Source organism: Scatophagus argus, chromosome 22 (genome assembly GCF_020382885.2).
Source record: "Scatophagus argus isolate fScaArg1 chromosome 22, fScaArg1.pri, whole genome shotgun sequence".
Taxonomy (NCBI): domain Eukaryota; kingdom Metazoa; phylum Chordata; class Actinopteri; family Scatophagidae; genus Scatophagus; species Scatophagus argus.
The window spans coordinates 5,319,229-5,331,634 of record NC_058514.1 but is presented as its reverse complement, the minus strand read 5'-3'; the positions used below and the strand labels follow the sequence as shown (position 1 = coordinate 5,331,634).

General features: G+C 41.4%; 1 protein-coding gene across 3 annotated transcripts in view; it reads right to left on the bottom strand.

Moving 5' to 3' along the window:
- The window catches only part of cacna2d1a (calcium channel, voltage-dependent, alpha 2/delta subunit 1a), an 80,313-nt gene that overhangs the window by 42,799 nt on the left and 25,108 nt on the right, over window positions 1-12,406 (bottom strand). For all 3 annotated transcript variants that reach the window (XM_046379084.1, XM_046379085.1, XM_046379086.1), the window contains exons 4-6: window positions 5,237-5,296; window positions 1,962-1,997; window positions 1,119-1,254 (exon numbers count right to left, since the gene is read on the bottom strand). In XM_046379084.1, the coding sequence (XP_046235040.1) occupies window positions 1,119-1,254; window positions 1,962-1,997; window positions 5,237-5,296 (232 nt within the window). The remainder of the gene's footprint in view (window positions 1-1,118; window positions 1,255-1,961; window positions 1,998-5,236; window positions 5,297-12,406) is intronic.

The following is a 12,406-nucleotide window of genomic DNA, read 5'->3' as shown; positions in this document are numbered from 1 at the left end:
GTGTCCTCAAGGAAGGACATGACCTGCACTGTATGTTTCAGTCTGTATGTGTATGAAGAGATGCCTGCATCCTTACTTGTCTGTGTGTGTGTGTGTGTGTGTGTGTGTGTGTGTGTGAGACTAACAGCTCTGAGGATGTGCTTGTGTGTGTTCTCTGAATAATTATCCACCCATACATAAGTCAATTTACAGTATCTTCTCCAATAAAGGTTGTATTTGTTTAACATATTAGTGTTTTCAAATCACTGGCAAAAGGATAAATGTATCTGAACTAAAACACACTCAGGTACCATCTTTATCACTCATCACCACAGGAAAAGAATTTAGCACGGTATCATGAATCGTATCATTTTCTCTTTTCTTCACTGTAATGTCTGTTTCACATCTGTAAGGTCATTATGGATAAAACTCCAATAATGTGGCTCTCAAACTTGTCTAAAAGAATTTAAGGCTGTCCACATCCTGTAATAGCACCCTTTATTATTCCATTACCGGAAGCCAAATCTAGTTTGACTGGTGACCTGTCCAGTGTGTTTTCCTGCTTTGTGTCCAGTACATGCAGGGAGAAGCTCCAGCGTAAAGGGATGGGCAATTATCCAACTGAGAGAAACATGAAACAATGAGATTTTCATTGCAATCCACCCAGTTCAATGCTGTCCCTATTCCCATGCTATCGATATGGATAATAATTAAAATATGCGCACCATGATGTTTATATGACCAAACAGTGACAGTGAAAGAAGCTCTGACACGTCTGTCCTGAGAGGTCAGTGAGGTCAGCAGTGAATGCGAGGGGAAAAGAGCAGCTGTTGACCAGGACAAATAGGGGGCAAGCGTGTGCTGGTTGGTGGGTTGCTGGCATCAGGGCTATATATAGACTAGGATAACCTAGCCTTGGTGTGGAACTGTACACTGCAGACAGTGCTGGGAGGCTGAGCTCCACGTCGTGGGAACATACTGTAGATACTGAATATAGTGGCGACAGGGATAAAGAGAGACAGAAAGCAGGGCGGTTGGTGGTCTCTGTGTATTACTATTTATAACACACTGATGTGCAGACGATACGAGAGAGATTATGGATTTTTCTACAGTGCATGCGTATGTGTGTTTCTACTTACAGCCTTCATATATATCCGTAGGGATGTGGACGGCGGTGGTGTTGTATGAGACGAGTCGTTTGAAGTCAGGGTCTATATCGAAATCATCTGGAATATATCGGTTCTTCTTTCTCTTTGCTTCTTCAGTCTGATTAAGCTGCACGAAAGGGGGAAAAACTGAAGTAAACACATCCTGCAAAGTGCTTTTCGGCTTAAAATGTGTCCACATGTATCACCCTCTGTTTGTAAACATACTGTATATGTAGTTTCTCGTTACTGTGAATGGCAAGGTGTCAATGTTGAGTCCTCACTGAAATGTCACTACTGACAGATAAAGACTGAGAAACTCAATTTTCGGCAGTGAAACATAAACTCAGGCAGCCAGAGAGAAGAGAATGAGGGAGGAGAAGGGCTGTCAGTCAAATACAGAGTGACATTAGTGTGCTGTGGGTGTGTGGTTCTTTCCCACTGGGACAGCGTAGGGGAATTAGACGCTGATCCCTCTTTATAGGAGCAGACAGATGACGTCCGAGGCCTGCGGAGGCATTCAACGTCTCACGCATGTGTTTCTGAGTGTGGGGTCTAAAACATTTACTGGCACTCATGCATTAAAGAAACAGCTTTCATAAACATGCATACCTAACCATAATATGATACAACATCAATAATTCCTATCCATGCAACACACACATATTCTTTGTTCTTTTGACAGATTCTCACAGGCTATCAACTATCACCTTTGTTGAAATGGTAATAACATCTGCAGGGCTGGATATGGGCTGTTTGTAGAGTTTTATTTGTGAATATTTGCATCTCTAATCACACTGATAGACTATTAAAGTAGTGGGGTTTAAATGTACTTACGTCCTCTTTGGCATTGTAGTAAACTATTTTGTCAGCCTGAAAACAGAATGAAAGAGAAAAAGAAGAGAAATTAATGATCAAATGGAGAAACAGCACATCTTTGAAATGTAACTTAATGCCAGGCAGCTCTAGTTGAGAGTTTCATTATTTTACCTTTGGCCTAACAGTGATGCCACGGTGTACTCACGCACGCTGGAGTGCACTGCTAAATCAAAGCTGCTGCTGTTAAGGTGCTCTTTCAATCCAAATCCAGAGTGTGTGCACCCTGATCTGAGATCAAATCCCAGGTAGCTATTTGGTGCCTTATATACTTGATATTACAGGGAATAAACAAGGTGAAAAGTGTGAGGCCTCACTGCATTCAGTATCAATGTGTTGGACTGAACAAACAACATAACAGAAATGTTGCTGTCCTTACAGCCTTGGCGATTGTGAAACTAAAATGTGAAGTTTGCTCATCTATAAAGATGGAAGTTGAGGAAATGCCAGGGCATCATTAAAATCAATTGGGTTTGACTTGGGAGAAAACACTGATTGGCAAACTGATTGGCAGTGTGTCATGCGTGCAAAGTGAACATTTTTATTCTTGGCGTAGGTATGTGTGTGCAAAATGGAAAGGTTTTCACCTCAAAGGAACAAATCAGGAAATTTCACAGAAGTATTAGCACTCCATGAATGGAAATCTGGCCAGCAGCTTTCACAGTGCTTTGCTTTGGATGAAAAGTAAAAGTATCATAGAACTGTGGATATGACCCTACCCTTGCTGCATTTTGCAAGGCAGTGGTCTGCGTTTGACACTGAGGATCAGTGAAGCAAGTGGTGTTGCTTTCCTCTCACACTGCTGGGCTTCCTGTCAGTACACAGAGCAGTAGGGCGCTAACAAGCTAGCCTAGCTGCTGACATAAGGATGCCCTGGAGCCTTGGAGCTGGTTCACTGACTCCCACCTCCAATGGGATGGTGACTCAAAGGGACCTGTGACTCCTCCTGCCACTGCCACTGTTGCCTAAGCTTAACCAGTTTGTAATTAGCACAAAAAAGCACTTCAGAAGCGTAAATTGGGTCAAATATTAGCATGTGTTCTCTGTTTTGCTGTTGTGATTGATAGCAAGTTGTAGATATATAAGTTCAATCAGAGTAGGTGTAACACCCATGTGCTTATATGCACACGTAAGCAAAAATATACACACAAAAGTGCTGATAACAGGAGACTGTGCTCTGATGTTTTCTGTCATGTCATGTTACTGTGCACCTCAAGAGGTGACGAAAACACTAAGGTCACACCATCACACCCTTCAGGGCTGGCTGCTGTGTGCAACAACACTTAATGTGTGAAAGATGGAGAACGGCATGCAGGGAGGGGAAGGGTTGAAAAATTAACTCGGCTATTACTTTTGTGGCATGTTGTGGTGGGAGTGATGTGTGTACTGCCAGATCAGTCTGGATGAAAAGATGCTTACTGAAGCACAACAACATTCACTTTCTGGCAGGTGTAACTGCAGGTCGTGTCTCATTTGTTTTTTTTAAAAACCACAGAAAAAAAAACAAAACCCAATGACTCATTCAATACGTCATTCACTCACTGAGAGCTCCAACGCGATCTGCTCCCACCAGTTACACCACTTTTTCTCCTCACATTCACAGCAGCTGCAAACACAGTCTTTGGAGTTGTAAAAGATGACCTTTTCGTCCTCAAATGAAACTTAATACAGATTGTAAAGTCTCACATTCTGTGTCATTTTTGACAGGGCTACGTCCGAACCCCGTCGCACGTAAAAAAAAAGATCAAATCAGAATGCAGACAACAAGAACCAATATAACTCTAATCTAACTGATCTCTTTAAAGAAGTCAGATAAAACTTGTATTTTAATAACATGTGTAAATAGAGTCCATGTCATGATATTACACTGAGCACTGGTGTGGTTCAGTTGGAGGAGCCACACATTTTTAGTGTTTAAAAGTCAGCAGGGAGAGGTGCCCAGCAGTACTGACCCAGTTATCAAAGGTGACAGAGAACAAACCGCATGCGCATAAACACACAGTACACAGCACACCAACTGGTATTTCCAATACTAATAAGTTACTACGATACAAATCCATAAAATATGTTTATATGTTTTTTTCTTTCGTAAGTGACCATGGAACAAGAGAGATAATGTCCTTCTAGTGCTTGCAGGCAGAAGGTAATCGCAGTCATCCTCAGCTCTGCCATTAAGAAAATACTTTTAATTTTCTTAGTGCAACCAAATTAAAGACATTAAGAATAAATACATTCAAATAGCCAATCTGTTCGCTAATGGTCCTGTTTGCTTATATAAGTATTAGACTGAGACTGTTTCATAACCAGTTAAAAGTTCCTTGCAGTATGCTTAATTGGATCAGGTATTGCAAGAAGCCTCAAAACATTAACTGAAAATTAATTACATTTGCCAGTCAAGCATCACTGGCCAAAAGAATATCAAACTCACTGAGAAGTACAGCGGATAAATTAATCTATCTCCAGAGAGGATATTTCTTCTCCTGTTTTCTCAGTGACAGCATGAAGAATGTTGAATAATGGCAAACTTTTAATGGAAAAGAATCATTAAGGTTTGGCAAACAACACTGAGGAGTTTTTTTCATATTAACAGGCTAAACGGCGAGGTTGAATTTCTGAAGCTCTCCACCACAGTATGTACACAAAATATCATCTGTCATTTGTTAAACAGCTGCCAAGAGTGTGAGGCTTTTCTCATTGTAAAGCAGAGGAAGGTAATTTGCAATTTGCATTTATTATGAAAAGGCTTGAGTGAAAAACACTGGCTGTGAATAGCTGAAGAGCTGCATTGCGAGTCTCACAGAGGACGCTGCTGTCACTGCCACCACGCACACTGGACAAGCAATCGGCTAAATAATTCGATGTGCAAAATAATAGTGTGTTCATATTATTTGCTGTACATTCTCTTCTAACAGTTAATACTATGATTAATGGATAATACCAGTGTATGTGTGTGTGTGTGTGTGTATGTGTGTGTGTGTGTGTGTTTTCATCGTAAGCATGACAGGTTTTTTTTGTCTGTTATGTAAAATAATGAAATTCAATCTTGTATAAAGTCATTACAGCACTATTGTCTTCGTAATGAGATTTGCCATCCAATTATTACAATCATATTGGATCATGAATATCATGGCCGCCCGCCACCCCCAACCCCGGCTCCTCTTATGGAGTTCAGGGCACCACTTGATCTGTAGGTAACACCGCCAGTGTCAACGAACACATCAGATCAGCTCACTCACGTCGCTGTCGTCCCGCCACTCGTGCTCCACTTGAAACTTTTCTGCTTCTGCTGCCAGCCTCTGACAAAAGAGAAAGAAATCAAGTATGTTAGAACATGTTAAATGTTATTGTCAAAATTTAGAATTTAAGATTTTTACCTCTATGGTTACATTACAGTCAACATCGTGGAAATAGTTTGGGTGCCGGCTCCCCTTTTTCAAAAGATGACAGTTTCTGCGTGAGCCCATTTAGAAATTTTTAAAAGCCACGAGCAAGTCAGCTAGAAAACTCTCTTTACCCGCAGAAGAAAATATGGGTAATTAAATATTAGAGTTACATGTCAAGTTATGATATCTAACACTATGGCAGCTCAAAGAGGGTCCCGATGATGCAGTGTGTAGAAGGTGCTCTCAGCACCTACAGGTGTGAATTAGGACTAGCTGCAAAACTAGGCTAAAATTAGCCATCCACCCCTCTTTTCCCAGATCTGGTCCTAATGACTAGGTTAATGGGTTTATAATGGTCCCAGATTTTAATCTATACCTGGTCCAGAAAAACGCTGTACTATTAATTTCCCTTGGGAAATAGCAAATCCAGTTCTTCCTGCTTACTCCTGGGTTTCAAGTCACACGGAAGGAGCAGATATTTGATGGGGGCAAAGTAGCAAATTAATTTATGAAATATGAGAAGGAGGGGGTGGAAACAATGAATTATTGAATTAATTCTGCTGTGAAAATTAAACAAGACCGTAGCAAGAATCAGAGAGGCAGAACAAAGGCTGATTGCAAATCACATGCGGGGATATTAGTCGCAGCGCTTGAGTGCAAAAATTAGACCTTACACATGACACCAACTGTGCTGTTTTCTTTGTTTACAGTTTTGGAATCGCTCATTCAAACACACTAGAAATAATATACCACTTGGCCGATATCACTGCAGCCTCACAATAAGATGAAGCATATGTAATTTCATCAATCATCTAGTTTTTCATTTCCACAACAACAGTGCCAACATTTTTCAGCTCTTGTTCATGCTCTGCTCCTTCTTTCTTTGTCAAAGAAAAGCCCTCCTTACTGCACAATCAGCTGGCACTGAGGCAACATTTTGATAAAAAAAAAAGGATCTGGCTTCAGATGACTCGTTATGTCTGTACACCATGCAGCCCCATAATGCATGCCGGGGGCTCTTTAGCTCTGAAACACGGTTACCTCGACAGCCTTTCAGTTGTGTCTCATTAGGGGGAAAATTTAGCAGCAGCTGTCAGAGACAGCGAGACCCTGCGGCTAGCATAGGAGCAAAGGTGAAAGGAACTAGGTGTGTGTGTGTGTTTGTGTGTGTGTGGTCAAGGTATGGAAAAAAGACGCCATTGCATTCTGAATACTTAAGTATGCACTGACAAGAATGTAAATGTCACTTAAGGGGGGAAAAAATACTTTGACTACTTTCTGATATACATCCTCCCAACTGGTCGCACTAAAGCTAAGTTAGCTTTTTATATTAGTGACTCTTTATATGTTCACACAGTTTTTTGTAGAAATTCAGCTCTCAACAGGTGGTCTTTTTGTTGCGCTTGTCCAAACACACAGCGCCTTTCCAGATTTAGTTGCCACTAACCAGTGGCCATCCGGCTGCTGATGGGAGCACGCTGTTCCCAGTCACATTGTTGTTGTGCAAAGCAAGACTGGGGCGTGTGTTTCAATCAGTCTGATAAACTGCTTATCTGAGGCTGTCGTTACAAACCCATAAATGGTGATTTACTCTGAATGTGCTCATATTTGAGCTCAAAGCATCATCAAAGGAATAAAAGACAACAAGAGGCCAAAAGGCTTTTGAGTATATCTGAATTTTAAGGAAAAGACACAGACACTTTAATAGACATGTAATTTGCATATTGTTTAAATAATTATTTTTATCAATTTTCTTATTTAGATTAAAGTAATCTATTTGCAGGTGGAACCTGCTGACTCACTTACAGCTCTCGGGAAAGATTTCCAGCAGCTGTACACACCTGCTCACACACACCTGCTCACACACAACCAGAGTCAAAGGTCAGCAGCTGTTGCAGTTTCTTCCGCGTATCTGCTCTTTTGTGCAATGCAAATTCATGAAAGATTTTGAGCTATAGAAAGTGCTGTAAGTAATGAGAATAAATAGCCATGACAAAAACATAGTCTTGCTAATGAGCTGGCGTGAAATTTTATGATATCAGCAAGCTGCTATAGAATAACTAATGAGAGCATATTGCTGAGTTACAGAACAGATAACGAAGATGATGTCTCTGTGCTGTTACTGGTGCCATTTAAGCTGAATAGGGCAAACTGTTTTGGTTTCGCACTTTCGCAACATGTGCCGCCACCTGGGAAAAAAGAGATGTGTAACTGAACGTGAGGTTTACTGCCTGTGCACTGAAAACATTAAGTAGTGGAAAGAGACAAATAAAAACAAGAGAGAAAATTGGGCTGAATTACTATGAGCAAGTGGGAAAAAATGTTTAACAAGCTGCTAGCGACCACTTCGTAGCAGATGCCTTGTAAGTCCACTGTATGCACTAGAATGAGTGTGTGTGTGTGTGTGTGTGAGTGTTGAGAAAATGAATCACTTCCACTGTAATCCCTTAAATCTTCTACTGATGTCACTAGAAAAAGATCCAAATGTTGTGTTACAGAAAAATTGGATTCATATATTAAATGTGTAAATAAACCAAAAGAACACTGTATATATAAATTTGAGTCAGTAAGCACTAGAGCGAAAGTTTTAAGTGACTTCGAAGCAGAAGTTTGGGCTACCTCGAATATGTGAATGTAAAGAGAACACATGCCACATATACCGTGTGATCTTTGTGTGTATTTGTCTACAATACAAACCCAGTGTGGACAAAGAAGTACTCTGATATCTTAAGCTCTGCTCTGAGTGCCAGCAACTGGTCTTGGATACAGCTTTTGTTGATTCATGATGTAAAATTTCTCAGTGCTTTGCTCTCACGATCTGTGGCGTCTTGTCAGAAGATGCTGCTGGGAGTGGCGGCTTTCCGCTGCTCAATCACAGCTATCACTAAGTTCTAATGGAGAACAGACTCATCTCATTTAGATGAGTCTTCCTGTCTGAACGCGGGAGGAGCGCTCGAAGGGATGGAGTGAGGGAGGGTGAGAAGCAATGAGAGATAGACCAACTGACAAATCTCCCTCAGTTGTCCAAAATCATGCTTTGTGTCTGCGATGTAAGAGCACAGGATAACGGATTCAAAACTTTTAAACACACAGTATATGTGTGTGTAAACAAGCTTGCTTTCCTGACGCACATTCCTGGCAGTCTGATTAGAGCATCTAGTCCTGCCAGGACAGAACACACACACACACACACACACACCTGCAATCTCACTGATGTGCAGGGAGGCACAAGAGAGCAGAGGAAACATGAGCATCTGCTGTTGTGACTGGCAGCACTTTAGTCAGATCTATCCTGCTCAGCCTGTAGGGAGCCAGGAGGAGAGTGGTGAGAAAAAAAGGAGGGAGAGAGAGAGACACACACACACACACACACACACACACACACTCAGACAGACTGACACAACAGAGAAAACAACTACACAGTTAGTGCATCCAAGTTAACAAGTTAACCCGACTTACTACAAACCCGACTTTCAGACAGGAAATGTCCCTCAACAACATATCAACTTCCCAGGAAGTGATTTGGTTGAGACCGTCCCAAGTCTCGCTGTCCACTGCTGTGCACCGGTTTGACAGCTCATCTCTACAGCAGCAAACTCCTCGAGCCGGGCGCACGACTATCTGTGCGCCAGCTGGCTGCAAACAACTCCCAATTACAGCTGTAACCGGCTGCAGCGCTGACATGGTGGCTCTGCGCACGTCTTGAAGTAATGTCACAATTTCACCTTGGATTTCATGTTGCTCTTTAGCAATCAGGAGACAAAACTGATGCTGCTTCCTTTATCTCCCACTTTAACTGTGACGAAGCTGAGACATCATTTTGGCAACAGCGTTTAGAGCGGATTTATAGTCAGCAATCACTTCACACCCCAGTTAGTTCCAGCTCTCATCACACCTTAGCTGTTATATCGAGCCGCTAAGAAAAAAGGAACTTAATTGTGCAGACAAAAAAAAAAAAAAGTCAACAATGTCAACTATTATTTTTCACATCCCACAAAAACACATTTTTCCTGCAGCACAGCTGCTGCCGTCTACGCCTGAATGGGGCTGAACATGACAGAGAGGGATAACGAGCAAGACACATCAAATGTACACACCCTCTCTGTATGCATGTACTGTACGTCCGATAAGTTTCATGTAGGAAAACAGAGATGACAAACACAAAGCTGGAGCTGGGCAGACACACGGAGCACGACAGCTGGGCTGACAAAAGCAGCCAAACACACACACACACACACACTCCAGGAAGTGGTGAATAATGAGCCACTGGTGGCCAAAATCAGACACACACTCCAACTCTATCTCACAGATTCAACATTTTCTGCAAAATTATGGATATCAAATATTAATAGTTTTTGGTGAGAGGGATAGAATATGTTTGCACAACATTGCATCATGCCAAACAAAAGATTCCTTAAAACCCTTGCAACTCTTGCTTGCCACGACTGTGTGAAACATTGCAAGATTTTATGAAGTTTTGCCAAAAAAAAAAAAAAAAAAGTTTCAGCTTCTGTGCACTGTCCCCTCACTGCTAATTTTATTTGCATTGCTGACTAATAATGTTTTTAAATGTTTTACTCACAACAAACGATGACTGAGCATCTATAACGGACACAAAGAGGAGTCAGACACTTGGATTCTGGATGTACTGCGTGTGACATAAGAAAACAGAGTAACTTATAAGTAAATGTATATAGTTTTACATTTTTTTAAATGTCCATTATTATAGAGATTCGAGTTATAAAATGTAAAATGGATGCATTTGTTGTGCTTTCAGTCATTCAGTATTCTATGGACTCTTAAAGGTACTCAGCCTGTGTCTCTGGAAAATATATTAAAAACAGAAAAACTAAACAATTTGTATCAGAGTGTGTTTCATAAATACGTTCCAATCCCATAATTCATTGCAATCTCCAACAGTGACATACTATATTGCCTTCCCATCTCTCCTGCACTATGCAATTTGACTGTGACTGAAGGAGGTAATATTTTAATGTCTCAAGACTACTCACAGCATTAGATGTCCCTGCAACAAGCTAGTGGCTCTGAGAGTCCCGTGGACACCATCAGCATAAATAACCTGGCAATAATAACTCCTCAGCATGTGACATTAGAAGAAAATTTATGTTGTTTATTCAGCAATTTTGATGTAATAAATTTCACCAGCACTTCACTGTGAGAATCTTTTGGGAGGAACATCATTGTGCAAAGTGACAGACTGCATAATGAGCTCTCTTCAGACTGCCACAGGAAACAGAAAATAAGCCATTAGTGTATGAACTTTAAGTACAAGTGGGTATGCACTCATGGGAAATTATACAAGTGAAACTGTTTTCATTTTATTGTACAACTTAATAAAATAACATGTGAGTGAGGAGCCTAATGAGTGTGTGTGTGTGTGTGTGTGTGTGTGTGTGTGTGCGTGTGCCTACTCTGTGATTAGGGCTTTAACAGCAGTGTCTAATGACTCACAGCATGTCATCCAGTGTCGGTTTAATAACGCACTTCCAGACACTGCAGATCAGTGACTCCTCTGTAATTACGCACCACTACATAACACAACACGTTTAAAAGAGCTCTATTCAAGAGCTCACACTCTTGCTCTGATCCTTTTTGGACAATTTAATGAACACGAATGCCATTGCAGAGGCAATTTTGTGTGTAATGCATGCATACGGTAGATTATGATGAGTGAGGGTACTTGAATGAAAGTACCATATGACGGAGAAAGAGAAGTGATTCATTTTGGGAGTGAGGAATCTGTTTATGATGCCCATGTTGCTAAGCGACCAGGGTGTCATGGCAACCTGCCGCATCCATGGACCATGCACTGTGGAGAGCGAAAGCTCCCATGCGATGGCAACACAAGAGACCTGAAACATTTTGTTCATTATCTTGCCATTGTAACGCAGGCCATCTTTCTCCTCGGCAATTAAGATTCGCCTCAAACCCGCTCGTCTGTGCTGATGCCAACAGAACACTCGCAATTAGGAAGATCTGGGTTCCTACTGATGGAAACCAACGCTGAGGGTGATTTAAAGCAATGTAAGAAGCCAAGGTTGGAAAACAACTGTTGTTTTTGTTTCCAAAACGGCCACCAATTGTGGCTCAGGCTCTGGTGGACAGCCAAAGCCTTTTTGGATCTGCTGCCAAGGCACTAATGCGATCCCAGGCCTGAGATAACCCTCACCAATCAATATTCAAACAGCACAGTCCTCAGCTGTCTGTTCTCTAGTCCTATATTATCTCTTCCCTAATGCTCTCCCTTCCTTCCTTCTCTTTATTTATCTTTTTCTTTTATTTCTCTTAAGAACAACGCCTGTGGAAACTAAGAGCCTCACTGACTCTTATTCCTTATTCTTCTTTTCTTCTTTCTTTTATTCTCTTTCTCTCTTTGATTTTAATCACGGCATCTTCTCCGCAGGTCAGTCCGCTCTCTTCCGTGCGGGCCGTCTGTCTGGGGGAGGTCTTGGCAGTCCGCCACGTCCCCCTGAAGCTGGTGCTTTTGTCAAGGAGCATCCCTCAAGGTGGCTACAAAGCATGAGAGGGAGTTCCTTGAAGACACCCACACAGAATAACCTTCCCTCTGTCCCGACAAGTCAGCCCTCTGCCTCCAGTGTTAAACCATCCTGAGACCAACCACCAGGGAGAGTCATCTTCCCTGGCTTTTTAATGTCAAAAGTAAAGACTGTAAGGATGTACAAGGACATGCCAAACAATGTGTCCTTACTTTTGCAGTCATTTTTTGATTGAAACAGCTGCAATAAGATTGCAGATGTAACCTTCAGTGAGCTATGTGTGTGTATTAATATCAGTAATAAAAAATAACATAATAAAACTAACTTAAACATATTTAAGATACCGGTTTTCACATAAATACAGATTTGTCAGTGTATTACAGCTTCTCAGAGAGCAAAAAATGACCAAAATGGTCGTTGTCCTGCTAACTATGGTGACAAACACAGTGCTTCACAATAAAAGCCACTGAGTGCTTTGCCATTTAATCAAAACACTCGGCAGCTT